This window comes from Phlebotomus argentipes, unplaced genomic scaffold (assembly GCF_947086385.1).
Source record: "Phlebotomus argentipes unplaced genomic scaffold, Phlebotomus argentipes genome assembly contig_2, whole genome shotgun sequence".
NCBI classification, from domain to species: Eukaryota; Metazoa; Arthropoda; class Insecta; order Diptera; family Psychodidae; genus Phlebotomus; species Phlebotomus argentipes.
This window is the reverse complement of record NW_026776162.1, coordinates 5,309,351-5,331,040: the sequence shown is the minus strand read 5'-3', so window position 1 is coordinate 5,331,040 and position 21,690 is coordinate 5,309,351. Positions and strand designations below refer to the sequence as shown.

Below are 21,690 nucleotides of genomic sequence, written 5' to 3'. Positions count from 1 at the left end.
TTTCCTATTTGGTTTTTCCCTACACAAATACTCCACAAAACGTGCTGTTTCGCCCGTGACATACCAAATATATGTATATGCAAGTTTTTTCTATTTTCTGAATTCAATAACGTGTGAAATCAAACATACGCTTTCACTACCATTTCTCTTGCCTACGAGCACAGAATTTACTCCGCAATCTTGCTTAAAGTTGCATTTAATCTCATCTCGGAAAAAAACTACCTTCGAGACACGTTTCTACGAGAGAAAATGTAATTGGCAAGTTCCCTTCCAATTATCCCCGAATTTATCCTCACAAAATTCCTCCTCATCACAAATACTGGGGTAAATATTCTATTAAATAGTTGTTGGATATTCTCGGAAAATATACGGTTATTGCATTTATGGGGGAAAAATTTTTATCTGCAAGAAAATCACCATTTTTCTCTATAGTGATTCTTGATCCAAAAGATACATACATACACTTCTATGTATTAAGCTCAGATCATAAAGCATGGGTTGAAGGTGTTCGGCCAAGTTCAGTTGCCTTCGACTGGAAACCACTGAATTGTTAATTGTGCTGCAGAGGAGAATAACTTATTGGGAAGCACTCTCGTAAAATTAATCAGCAGCTCATGGATAGCGTCCTGAGGTAGGGACATTGAATTACAAATGCGATTCGTTTGGTGGGAAAAGGATGGCCATTCAGGTTTAATGAGGGCGCCTTGTGAATGTATTTATCTACGGTTTCAGCTGCAATATATCGGATGAAATTCAGTGGTTGATTTTCAGCAGAGCGAGAGTGTGAAAAAGTGGTTTAGGCATGAACTTAAGCCGCACACCTTGGTCTGGATAGTAGAATGTCTCGGAAGAGTCTACATTTGTTCCTGGTTTCTTTTCGGCGATTGATGAATCTGGAATTTCGCATGGAGAAAAAATGTCTCACGTCCGATCGACTTGGAAAAGTCCTTAAAGCTGGTTTGTATCATGAATAGAAATACTGATGTGATAAGATACGCATATTAAGTTATTTAGTGATAAATTTGATGCTTTGCTACCAAGAAGTTGCATAAAGTTCCTCCCCTCCGCCGCAATATGTATAATTTTAAGCATCTACACGTATTAAATATTATTCTCTATACATAATACGTTATTCCTAAGTATATCCTCAATAAAGCTTTCCAGAATTCGTCTATGTTGCCCAACCCCAAACCCCATATCTCTGTATACATAGTCCATATAGATACACATAATGTTGTCAATCTCCGGTAATAGCGACCACATTACATATTAATAATAATAATAAAGTCGTAAAGTGAATAATAAAAAGCAATTTTATATGTGTTGATGTGTTTATGTTGCTCTCATATTTGCCCTGACAATAGCCAATGGGGTGATACGGCGTAACACAAAAAGTGAATCAAACTAATTATTCTGCAATCAATACAACCAACTAATCAAGTGTATTATGTATTCGCACATGTGGGACTCTTTCAGGCAAATAGCGTTGCAGTAAAGCGAGGGCACTCAGTTCGGTTATAATTTATTATCGACCGAAATGGGCTCCAATTCCGCACTCACGTCCCGCGGGGTGGTCCTCGTCAAAAACCACACGTTCATCGGCTCGGGTTTACCTTTCATCACCACCGGACCTCGTAAGTCCAGCTGGAATGAGCTGTCGTAGTTCACCTCGTCGCAGAGGAGTCTGAAACGGAGATATTGACTCGTTAGGCAAACACACTTTTTATATGCATCGCACAGTCCGATCGATATGGGCAACTTCTTCCCGAGTTCTTCAACCATGGAAGCCTCAAAAGTAAACTTGGGTCGCGCTAAAGTTCGCAGCTCCTAAAAGCAGAGAGATTTCGCTCTCCAGGTCATGCCATCGATGGCACTGGACTTTCTCCTTTTCGATCCACGACTTTTGCCAGCGACCGACATCCTCTCGCAGTACAAGAAACCCCACTTTGCTTCTCGCTTTAAACAAACACTGTCTGTTAGTTTATATTGTCCATTTGGCAAATTCATATCGACTGTGTGGCAAGAAGAGAAGATGGAGAGAATTTTTTACATCTTCTTCGAGGAATTGTGTCTTCAACTGAACAGAGATGGTTTGCAGACACGACACAGCAGAAAGAATGCTCGAGATCATCTCAATTCAATAATCTCGGGCATTTGCGATGGTAAATATATGTGCGAGGGACATTCGACCCTCAGAAAGTGTCGAATATGCACAATAACTAATTTTATGGGACAACTCCTTCAGGACAAAACTTGGCACCCGAAGAATCTGCTCGTTTGGCAGTGGAAACTGCCATACATTTTCACAGGGACGAGAAGGCAAAAAATTCACAAGTGAGTTTTGGCACAGAAGTTCACTGCAGTTTGTGTAAACATAAAAGTGGGTGGCAAAAAGTCATATATTTTTGGATATTTTCGTGATGTTTGGCGACTAGCGAAAATGAAATTAAACTTAATTTGGCAGTGAGATCACAAAATTTATACACAATTTCATGTGAAAAAAAATGTGTTAGTTGAGCCCAAAATGTGTTTACATGCTAAAATGCCAGGCAAACACTTTTTAATCAAGTTTCGCACACATTTTATTACAAAAATTGAGGTGCACCAAGCATTTCCCGTAGCTGAAGTGCTTTTAATTAAATGTGACATCATCAAGAATGAGGGCAGAATGTACACAAATTGCAAATGCAAACGAACAAAGGGTTTTTTATTGTTATTTACTTCTGCGAGAAAATTCCCATTTCCACCCTTTACTTTTTGTGTAAATATTCAAAGAATCCTTCACTATGCGTAAATCAACAATTAAATTAATCTCATGCTGTGCAAATAGAGTGCAAGAGTAACTTGGAGATAATTCGAAAAGCAAAAGTTTTATTTGCTCACGTTATAGTCGGAAATAGCACAGTGATATTAAATTCTGCATTTATCAGAAATCTTTTTCAAATAATATGGAAATGAGCATTTATGAAATTCAACTGTGAATATCACGTAGCAAGGAAGCGAATTTCCAGTCATTATATTTCCTCTCCTTTTGTAACAACATTCATCATATCATGAATATTTATTAGAAGCATAATTTGTTTTTTCGCTTCACTTCTCCTGGCTGTTGTTTTTTTTTGTGATACAGGCAATAATCACATGGAGGATAGTGAAAGAAAATGCTTGTAAAGACAGCCAAATTAATCTTAATCCTTTCCAGATCAGCCAATTATCTTTTCACAAAATAGTTGCATGTCTGCCAAAAAAGTTCCATCTTTCATGGTGAGCAAACAATCACTTGGATCTTCTCCATTTAATGTTGGCAAACTTTCTCAGACTCACCGAACAGTTTCATTCCTTAACATGAGACAGAAAAAAGCTGTTACATAAGTTTTCAAGGAGGAGAGAAGTTCAAAAACGAAGAAATCAGATATCTCAAAGCATTCGCAGACGTATGAATTTAAACTATTCCCGCTGTTATTTGCATTTAACCCCATAAGCTTTAATCCTGTGGCCTCATTTTCTCTCTGAATGCTCTGAAGAGTGATTTATTTTACTGACTTTCGTTGCTTAATCGTGCTCTCTTCACTCCTAAATTAAACATAGTCTATTAAACAGTCACTTTTTGCATGTTTTTGGTACGAAATGAAACTACCTGTAAACACTCTGTGCGCTTGGAAATACTGATGCCTTTCCCTTTGTGAAACTTAAAGCTTTCTGCATTCACAATAATGGTATTATGTGCCACAGAGAAAAACTCCTGCTGCTTATTGTGTAATCTGGAGTGAGATATCAAAAGAGTTTGTTTTCGAAAGAGCTTTGTCACGACATTGAACACTCAACCCTTGTCTTTAACCTCGATAGCTATTTAAAGTAGAATTGATACAAAGTAATAAAAAAACATCCCTTCGCTTTGCTGATTCTGCACAATATTCCACTCAATATCCGTGCAATTTGCAAACATAAATTCAATTACAATGGAATATAATGAAATTTTGACTTACATTTATATGTATGCAGTATAATTTGAGCTCAATTGCGGTGACGATGTTTCATAATAGAATATCGACCATAGTTCAATGGGTAATAACGAATTGAATTGGAATAGCACGGAATCATGCGGATTTAGTGGCAATATGCAAATTTATTGAGTGTCAATTGGAGCTCCGTGGAAATTGTTCAGAGAAGATCGCACTAATTCTCTTCGTCTGTGCAGATTTGCCTGATGGGAACATTTCACAACATCCTCTACATCGCTCTGAAGGCATCGTGGGATTGGAGTGTTACCGACAGTTCTGTCGTCTGTTCACTTCTTGGTTTGGGGACTTTTTTTCCAATCTCTCTTCATCCCTCTCTCCCCCTTTGCGGTCTCATCAATGAAATGCTTCACCAGAGAATCCACCCGCCCTGTCAATGTGTACAGAGTAATTTGAGCAAGCTAAGCTTCACGCATCCCCTTGGCATTTCCTTTTATTTCGCAATTTTTCCTCCATGCGCCCCGTAACCTATCGACTCCATTTGATCTGCCCCATGTAACGGGGTAACATTTCGTCATTAGGAGAAATCTACTCATGTGAGAGAACCTTTGAACGATTATTTTTGGGAGCTATCTTCGGAACCAGTGCGCCCTACTTTATTGCAGGCTGGAAATCGGATTTTAGAGATCAGGTAAAATCGCTCCGCAGCCGCATTCCCACATAACCTCTCGAGCCAACCCTCTGCCATTCATAGTGTATAAAATCAATAAATGGGACACTTTTTTTTCCTGCCGCCCCCACGCGCGCTAAAAGGATGAAAATAGTCGAGCCATGGTCTACTTCTTGGAGCATGCATCGAGACGGAGAATTGAATTTCCCGTCCACGCCGGAGAGCAAAATAATCCACGAATGACACGGTAATGACAGTAAGCTTTATACCGTGAGAACAAAGGCAATGAAAATGCCCTCATTTAGGAGGGATGACGACGGGAAAGAAGCAGTATTTTCACAGTATCCTTCCCATGCCCGCTATTTCTAGGTTCATCGATGTGCCAATCGAGTCGTGTGGCATGGCTTCACCTCTACGTGTCACTCTGCAGGCCGGAGCTCCGGATATTTTGCTCATTTTACTGAGGTAAGTCCTCTATTCCACCCTCAGGGTATATTGAAGTTGGAAATAAAATTGCCACCCACCCTCTTTCCCCCTTCGAGTGCTTGAGATAATTGATTTGAAAAGGAATTCTCAGCGCTCGGAAGGGAGAATGTGACTCAAAAAAAAACAATGAATGAGGCGAGTGTCTTCTTTTTAATTGAGTGTTCATTTTTCCGCTGATAATCCCTTATTACTATCTTCACAGAGATAGTCCGCCTTTGTGGATGGAAAAAGCCCTATTGATAGACAGTGAACGACATTGATCCAAAGTGAATTTTATTACCATGTATTGTGTATCCCATTCAAGTAAACGCCAATAACATTGAACAATCTTGGCTTGGGAAATTCATTTGACGAACCAAAACTGCCATTGTGTCTTTAGCAAACCACACACGAATATCTTGAGCCCTCACATACACGAGATTCATCTGTAAGTCTTATTGATTTCTAGGTTTTGAGCCCAAGGTAAAACTCTCAGCTTCACTTTATAGCCAAGAAAAGGGGGCAGAGTGTTTGATAAGAAAACACACAATTCCCTATAAAAAAAGAAATCCCACACAACATGGCCATCGTGAGAGCCAAAGTTGCGGAATTAAAATATGAAAACGGAATTTCAATGAGTTTGACTTCCCAACCCGTAGCCACGCTTGATATTTTTATTGGAATCACTTCAAAGGACTTTGCGCGAATGCGACATAGAACATGAATCAATGTGGAATTACAATTTCAAATGCTATCTTCATAGCCGCACATCTATTGTGAAATTAATGTTGCCTTTGTTTACACAGAGCTTTGATATATTTGTTGAAATGTTACACAGGAAACTGTTCACTGAGCGAATTTACCACAAACCTTTGCAGAACTGATTTATTTTATTTAAATTCAATATTTGACATAGCGTGATTGTTTTGGATTAACCTGAATGGAAGGAAAATCACTGAATTGTTCTCATTCAATTGCTTTTACGCAAGATGACAACAATATGAAAATAAGTGCAAGAAAGGAGCAAAACTGAATCAGAGGGAAAATTGAAAACAGAATTCAAGGATAAAATCGAACTTTTGAGCTTCCAGGAGAGAGAAATTTCACGTGTAAAAATTCGGCAGCGTGTTTCGCTCTGTAAAGTTCAAATCACCAAAGCTTTTACTGCTCAATAATATCGAATGTTCAATGTGGCAGAAGAGTGATACTGCAATAAAGGGATTTTCGATTTTCCTTTTCCGATACCATCGCGATCCTTAATTCCACGGAAGGAAGCGTCGTATAAAATTCACACAATACCTTTTCAAGGTGTATCATTTATTTGAAATAAATTGTCTCGCCCTGGGAAAATATTGTGCAGGTGAACAAAATGAAGGTAAAAAATGCCCACATTCTTCATTCTTCTCATTAATCATTTCATCATTCTCTGAAAATGCTTCTGTTTCTGCTTCATGATGATGAAGAATGAAGTTACTAAAAAGCCCCATCAATAATTCGAATTAGAGCGTTGAAGAGCACTCTTCAAACACCTTCGTCAAATATTCTCTGCATAAATAACTAACATAAGATAATTGCATTTGCAGATATGGCGCCAATCCAAATCCCACGGACGGAGGGTCCAGTGCCATAATCGCATTACTAGATAAATTACTTGAGTCGAAGGATAGACGATATCCATACCAATTAGAAGCGTGCTTGAAAATACTGATGAGGGCTGTACCATTTATTGATCTACCATTTAAGGTTTGTTCAGATTGATGAAATTCTCTGCTCACCCCGAAAATTTTATATATATAGCCACTCGTCCGCGCAGCCCTACACTTTTGATGTGCGGAAGGAAGTGTTTATGACGAAGTATTGGACGCTCATCAAGGACGGCCTGCTGACGGACGACCAAATTGGCGGAGTGTCACTGCTCAAGCACTTAGCGAGGTACACAGACCGCACAAAATACATTCGTAATGCCCTTCTCGTGCGCCCATAAATGCTCTTTTAACTGCACACAGGTGTGCAATTCGCCAGCGCCTGAGGGAAACGGGCAAATTGCCTTCGGGCATAAAAACTTTTGGGCTGCCACGTCACCTGAGGCGCTACATTGACCTAATGGAGGACTAATTCGATGCACTGTGCGGCCAGATTTGCGGCTCTCCGCGGACTTGAGCTCGCTCTCTCTGCGGCGCTGAAGAGTGCCTTTTACTGGCATCCCCCATTTGGCAATATCCCATAAAAATAATTGAATAATTTATTGCAGTGTACCCAGTGGGTTCCTGTACTTAAAATGTTATTATGCCATATCCCACCCGAAAAAATATACATATTCATTATATATAATCACATAAAAACTGTACCACAATATTTTGATGTTTCTTCATAAAAACGGGGTGAATCGCACACAATTGTGCGTGTGTGTGTGTGTGATGTCTTCTTGGCAGAAGTGCGTATAAAGTTGATGGAGAAAATAGGAAATTTTCACCCCCATGGACCCCATGTGGTTGTAAAAAATTGATATCGTACTCACTTGTAGGTCTCTTCGCTCACATTAATACATCCTGGGGCGCCTGTCGTTTCTGTGCGACTTGTGAGATTTACGGTATTCCCAAAAAGACAGTATCGTGGCATCCTCTTTCCAATCACCCCCGTCACCACTTCGCCAGAGTGTATTCCAATTGTGATTCTCTGCAAATGGAAAATTTTACACCTGCGCTTAGTTTCACCGTGCCTAAATGGTGTGGGTGGGTGAGAAAAAACATTAGGAGATGGAGAAGATGGCAAAATGATAGGGGCAATTGTCTGAAATCTCATTTAGATAAGGATTAGAGAACAATATTTGGAGTTTTCATAACACAACCAGCACAACAGAGAGAAGAGAACATAAAATTCAGACGCAAATCTTAGGAAAATGATTAAAATTTTCTCAAGTTTAGGGGGAAAATGTAACGACAGAAGTTACACGTGGAATCAATAAAACAAACTGGGTCTGACGGTAAACTTTTCAATTCTGTGTTAATTTTGTACTTCAACCCAGAGAATGTTAAACTTTGGCAATTTTTTCCCTCACAGATGCAAACTTTAAAACCACCCTGCCAAATAGGCAGTTATTTGATTTATGGTCATCTTAATGTACACTTTATCATAATGTAAACAGAATGCATGTTGTACACCTTAAGAGAGCACGAGGGACTTTATTTAACTTTCAACACTCTCTTGCTTAAGTTGTGCATTTATAAACATCAAGTTAAGACTACTTATAGTTTCATAGTATAGTATGTATGTTTGATACATAAATACAAATATATAATCAGTGACTTGTGAAGGCTGTGCAATAGAAATGCATATGTTGAAATTTTGCATTTTTTCTCCACTCGTGGTTAGTTGCATTGTTCTCTGACATCATCAACTTCATGCACAACATTTCAGGATTATGATAAATTATGCAGTTTTTGTTCCCCAGACACTACATGAAATTTTGAACAGTAGAATTGATGAAAAAATTCTATTATCTTAAACAGAGAGTCATTTTTTCAACTTTCACCACGAGAATCTCCAGCAATTGAATTAAAATTCATGGCATAAAACCGAGATGTGCTTTAAGGAAATTTAAAGGCAAAGCGCACACAGAAGAATTCCACTAAACATTCCGGGAAAAGTTCAAAGGATTGGATATCGGAGAATGGAATATTATTTCACTTCCGATTGCTCGAGACTATCGGAGCTTAAATTCAAATTGTCTTGAACTTTAATGCGAAACAATCGCACTGCGTCATTGCGATACCGCCGGATGACCCAGAATTGTCACTGAGAAGCAACACTAACCAATGCATGCTTGCTGGTAACTTACCACAGGCTGAGATCCCATCATGACATTCTTCGCCATATCCATCATGTCGAGGGCGAGGTTGGAGATGCATTTGGCGTGGTTTTCACACATATCCGGAAGGCCAGACACTGCCATGTACTTATCACCCACAGTTTCGACTTTGTAAATATTGGGATTCCGCTTGGAATCGGTTAAGGCATCAAACACTGTATAGAGTTCATTCAGCATCTTCACTATTTTCATCGCGCCCTCGGCGTCCGTATTTTCAGCGCAATACTTGGCGAAGCCCACGATGCCAGAAAACATGACAGTCACAGTGACGTACCTGTTGAGAAATTTGAAACATCAATATTTGCTTGAAAATGTCTTGTGCCATTAACTAATTTATTGCTCAATTGGCGGAATAATGACAAAGAGGCAAAGCCAAGAGCAAAATGGGGGGATTAATCTGAGCAATTTGTTGCAGATTTCGCTTAATGCATGCGGTGTCCGGAATCTTCCAGTTCACTTGCATTGATGTTGTGAATCATCCGAGAGTGAACCGGCGACGAGAAGGGATTTGGCTTTAGGGTGAACGGATTGCAGATGTTGGAGAATTTATGTGGTTGTATAAGAAGCAAAATGAGGTCAATAACCTGAAGGTGCGAAATGAGTTAGGCTTTATCCCAAATCCTATTAATATTATTAAATAAACGGAGTAATGTTGGGGCATTTCAAGACCCCATTTCGGCACTAAGTGGATTAGAGGAGGGAGAGAGAGTGAGAGAGCCACTGAACTCTGATAAAATAAAAATATTATTCCATCAGACATTCTTCCCGTCACACATGTCTTTTATAGTTTGCAAGAAACTACCATTATGGCTCAATCTTAATCCCCCGCCCAGCCCAGTGTGTCTGTGCCAAATGGCTAAACCGAGATGCCCCATGGGTGAGTGCTTTTATATTGAGACATTTATGCTGTGTATTAAAATAAACATTACCTTTTGGGAGGGACAGGTCTCTGATGCCTCAACTCGTTAGCGACGGTTTTCGGTAGAACGGAGTACAGTAAGCTGAAACGTTTAGCAAGTGATTAAAATCCAATTACTGTATTTATTGCATGTTGTGCTGGATTAAATGGGATTATATTTCATATCGCCATTGCTAAGGGTACATTTTCTTATTGACACTGCCACTCTTGTCTGCATAGTATTGAATATCCTTCTCAATTCAAATGCCAAATATCACGTTATCGAGGATGCGCGCTCGTGTGTTTGTGTGAAAATTTCATCCGTCGAATCCGTCATATTTTTTTGGGTGGGAAAATTGATTTAGCCGTATGGGGAAAATTGATGTAAATTATATTTACCGATCTGTCTTCTGTTTCTCACTCTCCAGCTCCCGATAGGTCTGCTGTAGCTTGTCTGTCAGTATCTCCAGATTTCTCGTGAGCTTGTACTCTGCCTCGAATTTCTCAGACAGCAGGACCAAGTCTCTCGTTGCATCGTGAAGCGGTACGTCGGATATGAACAAGCCCTTCCTGAGTGGCAAAAAAGGTGGCGGTAAGTGAAATATTGCCTTCCAGCGTGAACATATCGTTTATTATCGTGGCACATAACATGATGTATGGCCGAACCGTGTTTGACTTACTTGGTGAGGTCATCGAGATTCATAACACTGGGATAACACTGGAACAGGATCAAATCAGATTCGGGTATGTACAGCATTTGACCCTGCGTGAAATTATGTGTGTGAGCAAACGGGAGGCTGCGTGTACATGGGCACTATATGATGTTTTTATGTACCCAACTTTTTTTTCCCACCCTCCCCTATGTAACATACCTTCAGTCTCAGATATCGCTCGTGTTCGCCCATTGCACCTTGTTTTGTTTTCAGCACGTAAATTGTGTTAATGTGGGCCAAAACGTTCTCGAAAGTCATGTCCAAGTGGGGTCGCACGGCTTCCAGCACTTCCAACAGTGGGCAGTTCTCCTCTGACACTCTGTTGGGGTGTTTTTTGTTCCAACCCCCATCCGAGAGGAGGACAAACAAGAAAGAAAACTGTGTATGAAGTCTCGATTCGCCATCGGATAATGAGTGTGATTAAAAGTAATTTAAAATGAAGTGCGCTTCTACTCTCTTGGGCAATTAATATTCATTTGGATCCAACGGAAAGAGTCTTGAGGAGTGTAAAAATTTCTTCCGAGATTTCTTTTTTTCCCCTTGGAAAATCTCCTCAATGCGCGCCTCTAAAATTTCCATGAGAATAGATTGACTTTGTGAAGCTTCGCAAATGCTTCTGGGATACTTGTTATCTCTCTTTTGGAGTTGTTTTGAATGGCAAATTCTCTCATGCTAAATTGCCAGTTGTGAGACGGTGTGTTGGAGAAAGACTTGAAAGTCAAATTAGGCCCTTAGTCGGAATTAAATTATTTACCTAATCAAGTTTTTAAGGCAAACACACAACTAAAACTCGAACTTTTCTTAATTGATGCTATTTCACTAAGCTCTTCTCCACTCTAGAGACCAACAAACTTTCAGGTAAAGTTCAAAGTATGATCCCAAATTGTAAAAATTGTGAAAGCATTGTCAAGGTTCAAGCAAACTTCTCCACGAAATATACCCAGTCTGTATACATAATTTTGTAGGTCTCTGTGTGTGGATTCTGGGCTGAGTTTTTGCCTTTGCTGCTGCGTAACTTTCCATAGCCAGAAAAAAGCACCACATGGAAGAGTATTAAAGTATAAATAATGACTACGTACCTGGGGATAACACGTGAAACTGACTTTCCCGCCTGAACAATTCGCATTTGCCGATCGAACATAATATGAAATGGGAACACTCTGCAGAAGGTTGATGGCGATATTAGGGCACCATCTAATTAAGAAGTGGAAAGAAAGTTAATATCAAATGTGTCCTTCTTCTTCAGCCACTCTACATAGATTTTCCGATAATGAAGTCCGCCAGTGTCTTGATTGAATTCATTGGCAGAAATGTTTCGGAAGGCGATAAAATTTTACAATGATACCTTGAGACGTTATTTCTGCATCATCGGGCAGATCCTTCTCCTCCGTCGATATTGATTTTTCCGTATTGGAGCCGGAGGTTTCCGTTATCAAAAATTGGATATGGTCCGAAAGTTCCTGACTTCCCGCCTTGCTCTTTCCGCTCTCCTCGCTCAAACCCACGACGGTCGTCTCGTTGCTGATTCGACTCAAATTCTGCTGCAAATTCTCTGTGCGGACGACACAATACACACATGGAATATGTTAAGCTTTTTTTACGTGACAAATTGCTTCACCCAGAATATCAAATTAGAGGGTGTATGTATTTCAAAGTTGGAAGTGGGTTATCACCAAAGTTTATTTTATTTAATATGTCAAAATGATGTCTCTCTGTGACAAATTCAACTGTGTGTGTGGCTAGGAAATGAGTGGAAAACTCTATTTACTCTTTTTCATCACATCTCTCTCTCTCTCTGTGCTCGGAAGGAACAAGGAGAGCATCTGCAGGTTCGCTATATCCTGGGGATGAGCGCTCGGACTTTGCGGAAGAGCAGATATTTGCGCTTGGATTAAAAAGGAGTATAATCCATTAGCAGAAGTTTTATCGCAATTGTCTTTCTACAATTCAAACACTGAGCAATTCATCATGGTACATTCACTCTCTGGGACTATTCATTGTGCAGACACCCAGTGCAGATGAAAGCTCTATGAATTTTCATTGATAACCGGAGTGGAAAAATCATGGGGCTTTTAGTGTGCAATTTCAAACACATTCTCGTAAATTGTAGCATGGTTTTTTGTGTGAAAAGGGAATAGAATAGTAATGAAAAATATTTTCCTATATATGAAAGCTGGGTGGACAAACCATTCATTTAATGAAAAGACTCCTTTTACGCCATTGAATTTTCTTTGTCAAGCTCAAAACTATTCATTTTCCCCACCAAAGGACCGAGAGCGTGGGATGAATGGACAATTGTTCCTTTTGCTTTTCACTCCACCTCTGGTGAACATTTAATTATTCCCTTCACTCTTGAATGATGCTTTGACATTCATTCACCTCTAATCCTCGACTTTCTAATCTCTTCGTCAATGGATTTATATACGTCTCAGGGCTTTCCTCAGACCCTTTTCTCTCTCGCTCGCCACACCACAGCGCCAGAGGACAAATTGAAAGGTGATTTGTATAATAACAAGAGAACACTTGAAATGTACGTATCAATTTCACTCTCGACTTTGAAATGTTGTCTCAATTGGAGAGAAATATGAATGGAACTCACCTTGACACGTGCAAATAACCTCCTTGCTGCTCCCATTTTGCAGCGCTGGCGATTTCATACAGGTACAATTTTGCCGTCCTACGCGATTTTGATTGCCTAACCCTATGCTATGGTCTATGTGACTGACTGGGTCCTCGCTGTCGATGGGTTCGCCTTTTCGTTTAATTATTTGAATTTCCACATCAACGCCATGGAGCTTCGATGCCACTGCCTGCAACGAGATGTTTGAGTTTCAGTGAAATTCCGCTGACATTGACGGGAAGCCCCATATATAATGGAAAATGTATTGGAATTCCCTGCAAATTGTAGTGCAATGGCATTACGTCTGCCCCCCAGATATATCACTTTCAGATATTCATTCCCTCCACTGAATTGAGTATTCCGCATCAACACATTTCCCAGGCATAAGGATTCCCCACAGCTTCACAAGCGGAGACGACTATTTATGCCACAATTCTCACAGGGGATGAATTTCCTCAAGTACCTTGACTATTCCAATGACAATGTGCTCGAGACCGGGACGCTCGGAATAGTAATGCAGCTTGAGACCACTTTCGCTCTCGGTACACCGGAAAGATGGAGCCCTCATTCCCGGATACAGCGTTCCCAGGTGGTCGTGCAGGGCATCGAGATTCTGTGGGGGAGATGTTTTCGTTAGAGTGTGTTGGTGTGTGTGTGTGGTAATTTATGCGGAAATTCCTCATGCGTGCCACCTTTTATCACGTACCTGCAAAAAATCCCGCGGAGTAGCACCAAGGACTTGGAGAATTTTATCATACCCCGAATCCTGACAGAACTCAAAAAAGGTCTTCCCGAATAACTCTAAAATAGCATCAGCGGGTATTTCTGCAAAATTAGACATCATCTATATTTCACAAAGTGCTGTAATGTTGGGAGAAAAGCCAGAGAGAGAAGTTTTGCGCCGTGGCGGTGAGTGTGCGGTTCGGATGATGGTAGAGTGAGTGGTAATATTTGCGGAAATTAGGGCAATGAATTTAATTTTTGCAATTTCATAATATTTTGTGGAAATTTGCCCGCAACATTTCTGACTAACAACTTTATATTATGCTTATACACACTTTCCACCGCCAGGTTGGAAAGGTGTCACCCCGCAGATAAATTTGAGGCAATTATTAATGCTTAATGCAAAGAACTCACCTAATATTTCAACAGCAGCACCTATCAGATTGTATGTTATTTCGTCATCGTAGATTTGCCGGACGAGAAATTGTCCCTCCATCGTGACTTCAGCCTTTTTCCTGCACACACACACACACAAAATATGGAATTAAATCTTTAAAACGCTCCAAGCACGACACTTGTCTCCCCCTCGGCTGCTGGCTCACGCATTGTTAATTTGAGTAATTGGCAATGATTGTGCACAACAAATGGTTCTTACATAAAATTTTCCATATACAGCCACTTAATTACCCCATCCGAGGCCTCTCGCTGAAATCATTTATTGATTTTCTGACAGACAATCGCATTCAATTCCACGACCCCGCAATAGTTTGGGGGTGTTTGCGGGTTTCTTATTACTCTGATTTCTTGCTGAGCTCCCGCTGTGAGATCGGGAAACAATGAGGGAAATTAATGTGTAAAGCTCGACAGAAGCACATGGATACGCGCGAGGCGATGAATAGTCGCCGGAAAACACATAAATATCTTTCAGGAAGAATTGACATTTTCTCAATGCTTCGCAGCAGAAAGTGGTCCAATGTATTTATTTCGCTCTCTCTCTCTCTCTCTATTCACAGAGAGATAATACCTCCAGAATAATAGAGCGACGGTCTTCATTCCTTCTGATGGAAGATGCGATGCCGTACACGCGATAATCCCAAGTGCTCCTATTGCAATTGAACCGGAAAAGTTGTTAGCGGGATTTTATATAACAAGAGTAAATTCTCTAATTAGCCTCATTTCATTTCGCAATTAACCACAGGAAAAAATCCATCTTCTCGAGAACCCTTAACACGCGCATTTTCTCTCAAATGCACCACAGTTTTCACTTCACCACTCGTCTCTCGACAGAATCACAGACAGCAGAAGCTTTCGAGGGCTTACTGGGGTGGGATTTGGAAACTTCCAGTGTGCCAGGAAGAGAAAGACAAGTGTAACTTTATGTGTGTTACGAGACTGCTGAATTTCCTCCCTTCAGCTTGGCCCTCAATCGCACAAAACTTCCTGAAACAGTTTAAAAAGAAATTGCGATTCTGCAAGATGTATACGATATGAAGAATTGCAGACACATTCTCAAGATTTTTATCCGATTTTCTCATTATTTCACATTAAATCCACATCAGCCTGAAAAATCTTTTTCCTATTTCCCTCAAACTTTTTGATGGTTTCTTCCGTTATTTTATAGTCTTTGCCAAAAACAAAACTATAGTGAAAACCGCTGTTAAAGTCAATTTTATATGTTTGGGGTTGAATTAATGAAATATGTACGTTTAACGTCGTAAAATCGTTATGGTCTGCAGGTAAGTTAAATTCCGAGACCGCAGAGTTAGTTTGAGAAGTGTGGATGGATTTTGGAGGGCCTCCGGAGCAGTAGATGAAATAGAATAGGATCCTTTACGGCGGCATCCTAAAATGTTTTGTAATTCCATGCTCAAACAAACAAAACAACTTCTTACAAAGCCTGCAGAAACAAATAAGAACGGGTGTCCTATTAGTGAGACTTTAGGTAGCCAAAATGTTGACACTCACTTTCCCCGCACTCTTGGCCTAAATTCATACCCACCAGGAAGTATTCCGTCAACATTATTTTCTCCGTCCTGGCAGAGAGGGCTTTTCCTCCGATAAATATCAATACAGCAAATAAATCATATACAACGCATTGTGAATGAAATATTACTGGATCAAATTCCGAATGGTGGCATTGAGACATGAATCTTATACAATCTCTTATCATGTTCAACATCCGTAAGATCATTTTCCCAATTATGGAAATATACTGTGTGCCATTCAGCGAATTATCTTGTCAAAATCCACTTTGCATAGGATTTTCAAATGGCACGTGAATATTTTCGTACGAGTGATTTCGTGGCTGCCAAAAATAGAGCACTTTGCTGTCTATTTTTAAAGACACTCCAATTTAAGGTAAATGAAGCCGAAGGTGCTTGTTATACCATATTTTCTTCTGTGATTTTTGTGACCTAAAAAGCCCGATATACCACTAAATATTCCTCACCCTATCCACTATTCATTTGAATGAAATTGATTTAGCAAGAAAAGGAGTTTCCATTAGCATACATTTAAAGCATGATGCAATTCTCTGTGTTATAAATAGCAAAGGAAAAATTTTCATCTCTCAAATACATTTTGCTTTCCTCTTCATAATTTTATTGGGTATATTTGCAACTTTGCACCGTGCTAAATTGATATCTCAATAAAATAAATTTGCACAAATGTGTTTACGAAAACTTCTTCATAAATTCTGTGCCAATTGTGCTCTGCTCGGATGCTTTTGAGAAAGCATCATAGAAGGATATTCTGTACGTGTTCTGGGATAAACACGAAACTATGGTTACGTGTATCTTGCAGTAGTTGCGAATGCAATTATTCTCTCAAAATTACAGTCGAACATGTATCACTTCCAGATGATTATAGTATTTATATACAGGCATTGAAGGCATTCTGAGATATTCAAACATCTCGATTGCTTGTGAGGACATAAAAATGCACGCACGTGAGTCTTCATTTATCATATTACACGAAAGTATCTACTTTCTGAGAAGGATGAGATACTTGAGAAGCTTCTCTGAATCGTTCATCAATAGCATCTTGAAAGTTTTTGCATACATTCCCTTCGAGCAGAATCTCCTTGCATACTAATACAACTGTATAGTGGAAGATGGAAATGTAAATATGAAGAGTTTATGAATAAAACATGTTACATTTTCATTAAACCGTTGATTATGTTAGTTAGTGAAGGGAGTGCAGAAAGTTTTCATGATGCTCTCTATTAATTCTATAATTAATTAACAACAGGGTCAATTGCGATGAATGAAGGGAATTGCAACTTGGAAGGTATAATCCTTTTTAAACAATGCAACAAAGTTAAATTCACAAACAGGGAAAAGCTCTGCTCGGGAAAAGTCCTGTTTAGCCAGAGCACTTCTGCGGTTAGGAATAACAAGTCAATTATGTTTGTGTTCTCGTTTTCCCAACACGTGTATGAAATTTTAACCACTTGTTGGTACATACGAAAATAATTGTGGTTCTGAATAAACACGACACAAGGAGAATATTTAGCAATGGGTTGAGGAGAACTTCTCATGTGATTTTTTTCTCTCACTTCAAATGTAAAATAAATGTCCAAAATTCAATTTTATATGGGAAAAAGTTCCTTTTTTCTCTCCTCTGAAAGTCTTCATTAGGAACTTTGTCAAAATTACTCACACGAAGTCATGATTGTGTGGTGATATTTCATGCAAATTTCAATTCTCGACATTGTGCAAAAATCTGGAGAGAAGAAAATCCAAGTTTGTCAAGTTTATTACTGTGTGACGAATAAGCAGAAAATTCTTTCATATCTCAGAATATAATAAAAAGGATAAGTCTTTTCCGGAGCTCCTTTTTCTACTCCCTCCCCCCCCCCGCACAAACTTCGTATCGTAATGCGAAATGAAAAAGTGTCAAAATGTATCCTGTGTCTGAAAGTGTAATAACAGTGAGAAATACATGTATACAGAAGACATGACATTTCACATTAAGGACTATTCATCTTTAGAATAGCACACAAGGCAGAAAAAACGATTGAGAGAAAATTGTTGGAACCTCAGTGGCAAAAAATGTTAATGCCTTGATCCATGAACAACGCGACGTTGTCACTTTGGCGTTCCAGAAATTTAGCGCGCTATTTCGGGAGATTCACGATTTGGCGACTGGCAATTTGTCATCAGAGCTTTGTTTCTGCATTTAAGAGATTTAAGCCACATATAGTGTCTGAAAAACTTTTAAATATGCGCTGTTATGAATGCGTGAATGAACTGTGTTGCTTCATTCATTAAATACCATTCACAATGTACCAAAATACCAAACAATTACTCAATATCCAATTATTGTTTTTTCTTCTTTAACTGAGAATTTGAGACGACAATTTCATTATCTCTCCCTCAGTGGAACATTATTTTCCCGAGCCGTGCTTAATTGCACATTCGGACCGTGATTTGCTCAACACAAGCACATGCCTAAGATTTTAATTATGTAGCTTTGTCGTAAAGTCTATAATTAATGCCTTTGAAGAAACATTTGCTCAGGAGCAATAAAGTCGCTAAATAAAACAAAGACTCCCAATTTGTCTCCTATGAATCTAAAAACAATTCTTTTCATCCTCCAATTTTCCTACACAAGGATGAGAGACAAAGAGAATGTTTTCAGTGCATATAGTCGTTTTCTAAAATTACGTTCATAAATAATGCAGTCTCCCCAGTCGTTAATCTCGAGAAAAGGGATATCACAAGCAATTCTAGACAAAAAAGCTCTTTGCAGGGAGTATATTTATCATTTTGTGCTCTTGGCAATAAGAACATAAATCCGATAGAGACGCGCTAAGCCATGACTCCAGAAAAAATGCAAACGAAAACTGCTCGTGGTTTCGTCCCTATATATTCTTGTGTATTTGTTTTTCCAAATTTCCTAAAGGAGAGAAATTGTGAAAATTTAATAACGGATGAGATAACATTTTGAATCAATAGTTTCTCTTAGTTACTTCGCTCCTCCTCTTTTGCCACTGTCTGCGCTCAAAGTGAGTTAAGACACAAAACCGTAGTTTTATGTAAAGCGTCATGTGAATATATGTATGTATGCTTTTTAATTACTGGTCATGGAATATGAATTTAGATGCTCACATGTTATAATAAATTACATGTTTCCAAGAGTGTACAAAACGATTAGTCATCAGCATATTGGAGCAGGCAAATTGGATTGTCTCACAATGACTCTATCTACATGTATTGTAAAATTATACCACATTTGAATACACTAAAATCACCACATAAATTACTCAATAGAAGAAGGGGAGAACAAATGCTTTCAGATGTGCTCTTCTGACATGTACTCAATGCTGTGTAATTGAAGACTTTCCGCACGGCATCTCGTGTAAATTTATAAATTGAGAGAAGATGACAGATATCGCTTCAGCAATCCAATAACAAAGTGTTGAGAGTCGAAGGAAAAGTTCTCCGACAGTGAATTTTGTGGATGGAGAATGAGTGAATATTGCGCTGAAGAATTTATAATAACACATAACACGTACCAGAGGAATTAATTTCACCAGAAAACGCATTCTTCCCCAACAATATTACATATACATTTTTCTTTGAGCACATTTACCCTCTTGCTACAAGGGCAGAATGTTATTAGAAATATTTTAAATATCTTCCCACCAACGAGGGGAAATTTATTAAAACTGCTTTTGCAAGTTAACAACAAACACACAGTGTGTGGATAAGTGAGACTGGCGCTACACGTCTCGGCGTGAAAAGAAAGGCGTTAAGCAGGAATTCTTAGTGAATAAAATTACTTTGTGCCACTCTCACTTGAGATGATCGATAACCAAAGGTTTTGACTTTGGCTTTTCGGCGCAAAAGTCACCTCAGCCCTCCGACATTTGCCCCCGCTAATCACTTTGACGCAGCCAATTTTCCCACTTTCGAATTGAAAGTCTTCCGTATTTCCCATGAGTATTTACGCGGCTTGTAAACACATGATTGCTGGGGGTGAAGTAAATGCATAAATCCTCTCTGAAGTACATCCAGGCATTGTCTGCCATGGGAACGTCATAATTTTTCAAACACAAATTGCCATCACTCAAAATCACAATTTGGTGAAACAATAAGCCAGATTTAGGGGGTGCTTTTGTGTAGAAGAGACTCACTTTATTTGGTTCCATATTTGTAATCCGAAATTTTTGATGACGAGCAGTTCAAGAGCGTAATTCACAAATCCGTACTGAAAATAGAGGACATTTTTTTCAGAGACTGTGGGAAAAAATTGCTTTAGCATAGAAAGAGAGATAGAAGGGAGGAAAGAAAGAGCAGGAGAGTGTACCAGGCATTTTGGTTGAGATTGCTGGTGAAGATTGTTTCATAAAACATGCGTAGAAATAATCACAAAGTGGGTGTGAGTATGGAAGATATGAAATTTATAGTGTCATATTTGCATAGCCGAGAGACCCTAATTGTTAAATTTGTAGATACTCTCAAAGGTACATATTTCATCAGGAGAAAATTGAAGTTTCGGGAATGATTATGATATGCATAAGCATATCAGCTGGGAGCTTTTTATCACATTTATATTCATGAGTAAATCTCTGTGTGAAATTAAATTATTACTGAGCAACATATTCAAGTGTAATGGAAGTCTCGGCTGAGGGGCTGCAACTACGACATCACATAAATTCAAGCATCTCGGGAGACAGTGCGTGGGAAGGGGTGCAAATGGGCCATGTTAGTTGCCCCAGTTCATTTTGGCTGTATCGTATGTGCCGCCTATTTTTCCACACACACTCTCACGCTCTCTCTTTCCCCCATTTGGGGGCAAATATGTTTACAGCCTTAATGGAAATTCAATTTGAATTGTACTGAGTCGTCGAATGTGTAACATCAGTAGAGCAACATAAAACTCTTTATGGGCGTACCATTTTTTCTTCTCCACCAAATTTCCTCCAGCAGGCGAAGAGACAACGACAAAACGGATTGGAAGCTGCTACGGAGATTATGTTTTTGCGAATTTGACACCAACTCACAATATTTCACTCAATGTAATTTGCTTTATTGCAGGAGCTTTCCTTTCTCGCTCTCCTTCGACACCCTGACGACCTACGCACAGAGCACGGATATTCTTTCAAATGATGACGACGTGGACCACTAGACCACATGACAAATGCATTGTTATTGGTTTTGTGTGCAAATTCAATTAAATCTCTATGACACACACTCACAGGACAATTTACCAGACATACAGTTTTGTCAACTTGCACAAATTGCTGCAAATTTACTCATCTGAGCAATTTGACACCACTGATGGAGACCCTTTTCCCACTCTTTTCTTTCCCACAATGCGATGAAAAGGTGGAAAACAAGGCGAGCGAAAGTGTTGAATGAGAAATCTGAGAGAAAATTGTGCACAAATCGGTCAATTTCCGTGCTAAATATACACAAAAGCTCCCCAATCCTCGGCACTCGTGTGCAACTCCACCGGATTCAGACGAGAAACAGACACTGGCCACTGGCGGAATGATTTTCAATCATCAACCAATTCACTTTTGTACATAGAGAGGTGTTGTAAAAAGTGTTCTTCCACTGAGACTGGTCGCGTATGGGGCGACTGGTCGGGACACAACTCGGGGTGCGACTGAATGAAAACGGGGAAAACTTTTTATATAAACGAAGAACTAGATCGATTACTCTACGTAGAAGATTCGGGTGTGCTGCTTCACCCCCCATGAGATGTCGCCAGTGCCAGGCGAGGGAGTCGATATGGTTGGTGTATTTGCGGAAAATTGCGAATTTGC

The 21,690-nt window shown here is 39.4% G+C and overlaps 2 protein-coding genes across 2 annotated transcripts; one reads left to right on the top strand and one right to left on the bottom strand.

Moving 5' to 3' along the window:
- Positions 1–1,511: 1,511 nt before the first annotated feature.
- Positions 1,512–21,566, bottom strand: LOC132262942 (guanylate cyclase soluble subunit beta-1). The gene is made up of 15 exons (XM_059762454.1): positions 20,815–21,566; positions 20,053–20,126; positions 14,328–14,428; positions 13,897–14,015; positions 13,654–13,803; positions 13,170–13,380; positions 11,916–12,122; positions 11,650–11,764; positions 10,730–10,889; positions 10,538–10,620; positions 10,257–10,427; positions 9,889–9,960; positions 8,930–9,233; positions 7,610–7,767; positions 1,512–1,684 (listed from the first exon to the last, which is right to left on the bottom strand). Exons 1-15 carry the CDS (start codon positions 20,815–20,817, stop codon positions 1,516–1,518), a joined length of 2,097 nt encoding a protein of 698 aa, XP_059618437.1. The 5' UTR covers positions 20,818–21,566; the 3' UTR covers positions 1,512–1,515.
- On the top strand, positions 1,757–7,446 carry LOC132264673 (uncharacterized). The gene is made up of 9 exons (XM_059764951.1): positions 1,757–2,162; positions 2,246–2,334; positions 4,196–4,295; positions 4,538–4,647; positions 4,770–4,873; positions 4,996–5,091; positions 6,675–6,834; positions 6,905–7,023; positions 7,098–7,446. The coding sequence occupies exons 1-9, from the start codon at positions 1,859–1,861 to the stop codon at positions 7,204–7,206; spliced, it is 1,191 nt and encodes a 396-aa protein (XP_059620934.1). The 5' UTR covers positions 1,757–1,858; the 3' UTR covers positions 7,207–7,446.
- Positions 21,567–21,690: the final 124 nt, after the last annotated feature.

What these genes read in the sequence shown, in the direction of transcription:
- LOC132264673 (XM_059764951.1), top strand. Translation starts at nt 1,859, where the DNA reads ATGCCATCGATGGCACTGGACTTTCTCCTTTTCGATCCACGACTTTTG. An exon ending in AATCTCGGGCATTTGCGATG is followed by an intron (nt 2,163 to 2,245) that starts GTAAATATATGT and finishes CAACTCCTTCAG; the next exon opens with GACAAAACTTGGCACCCGAA. An exon ending in AATAATCCACGAATGACACG is followed by an intron (nt 4,874 to 4,995) that starts GTAATGACAGTA and finishes CGCTATTTCTAG; the next exon opens with GTTCATCGATGTGCCAATCG.
- LOC132262942 (XM_059762454.1), bottom strand. An exon ending in CAAATATGGAACCAAATAAA is followed by an intron (nt 14,429 to 20,052) that starts GTGAGTCTCTTC and finishes GTGTGTGTGCAG; the next exon opens with GAAAAAGGCTGAAGTCACGA. An exon ending in CTCCGCGGGATTTTTTGCAG is followed by an intron (nt 13,804 to 13,896) that starts GTACGTGATAAA and finishes TCTCCCCCACAG; the next exon opens with AATCTCGATGCCCTGCACGA.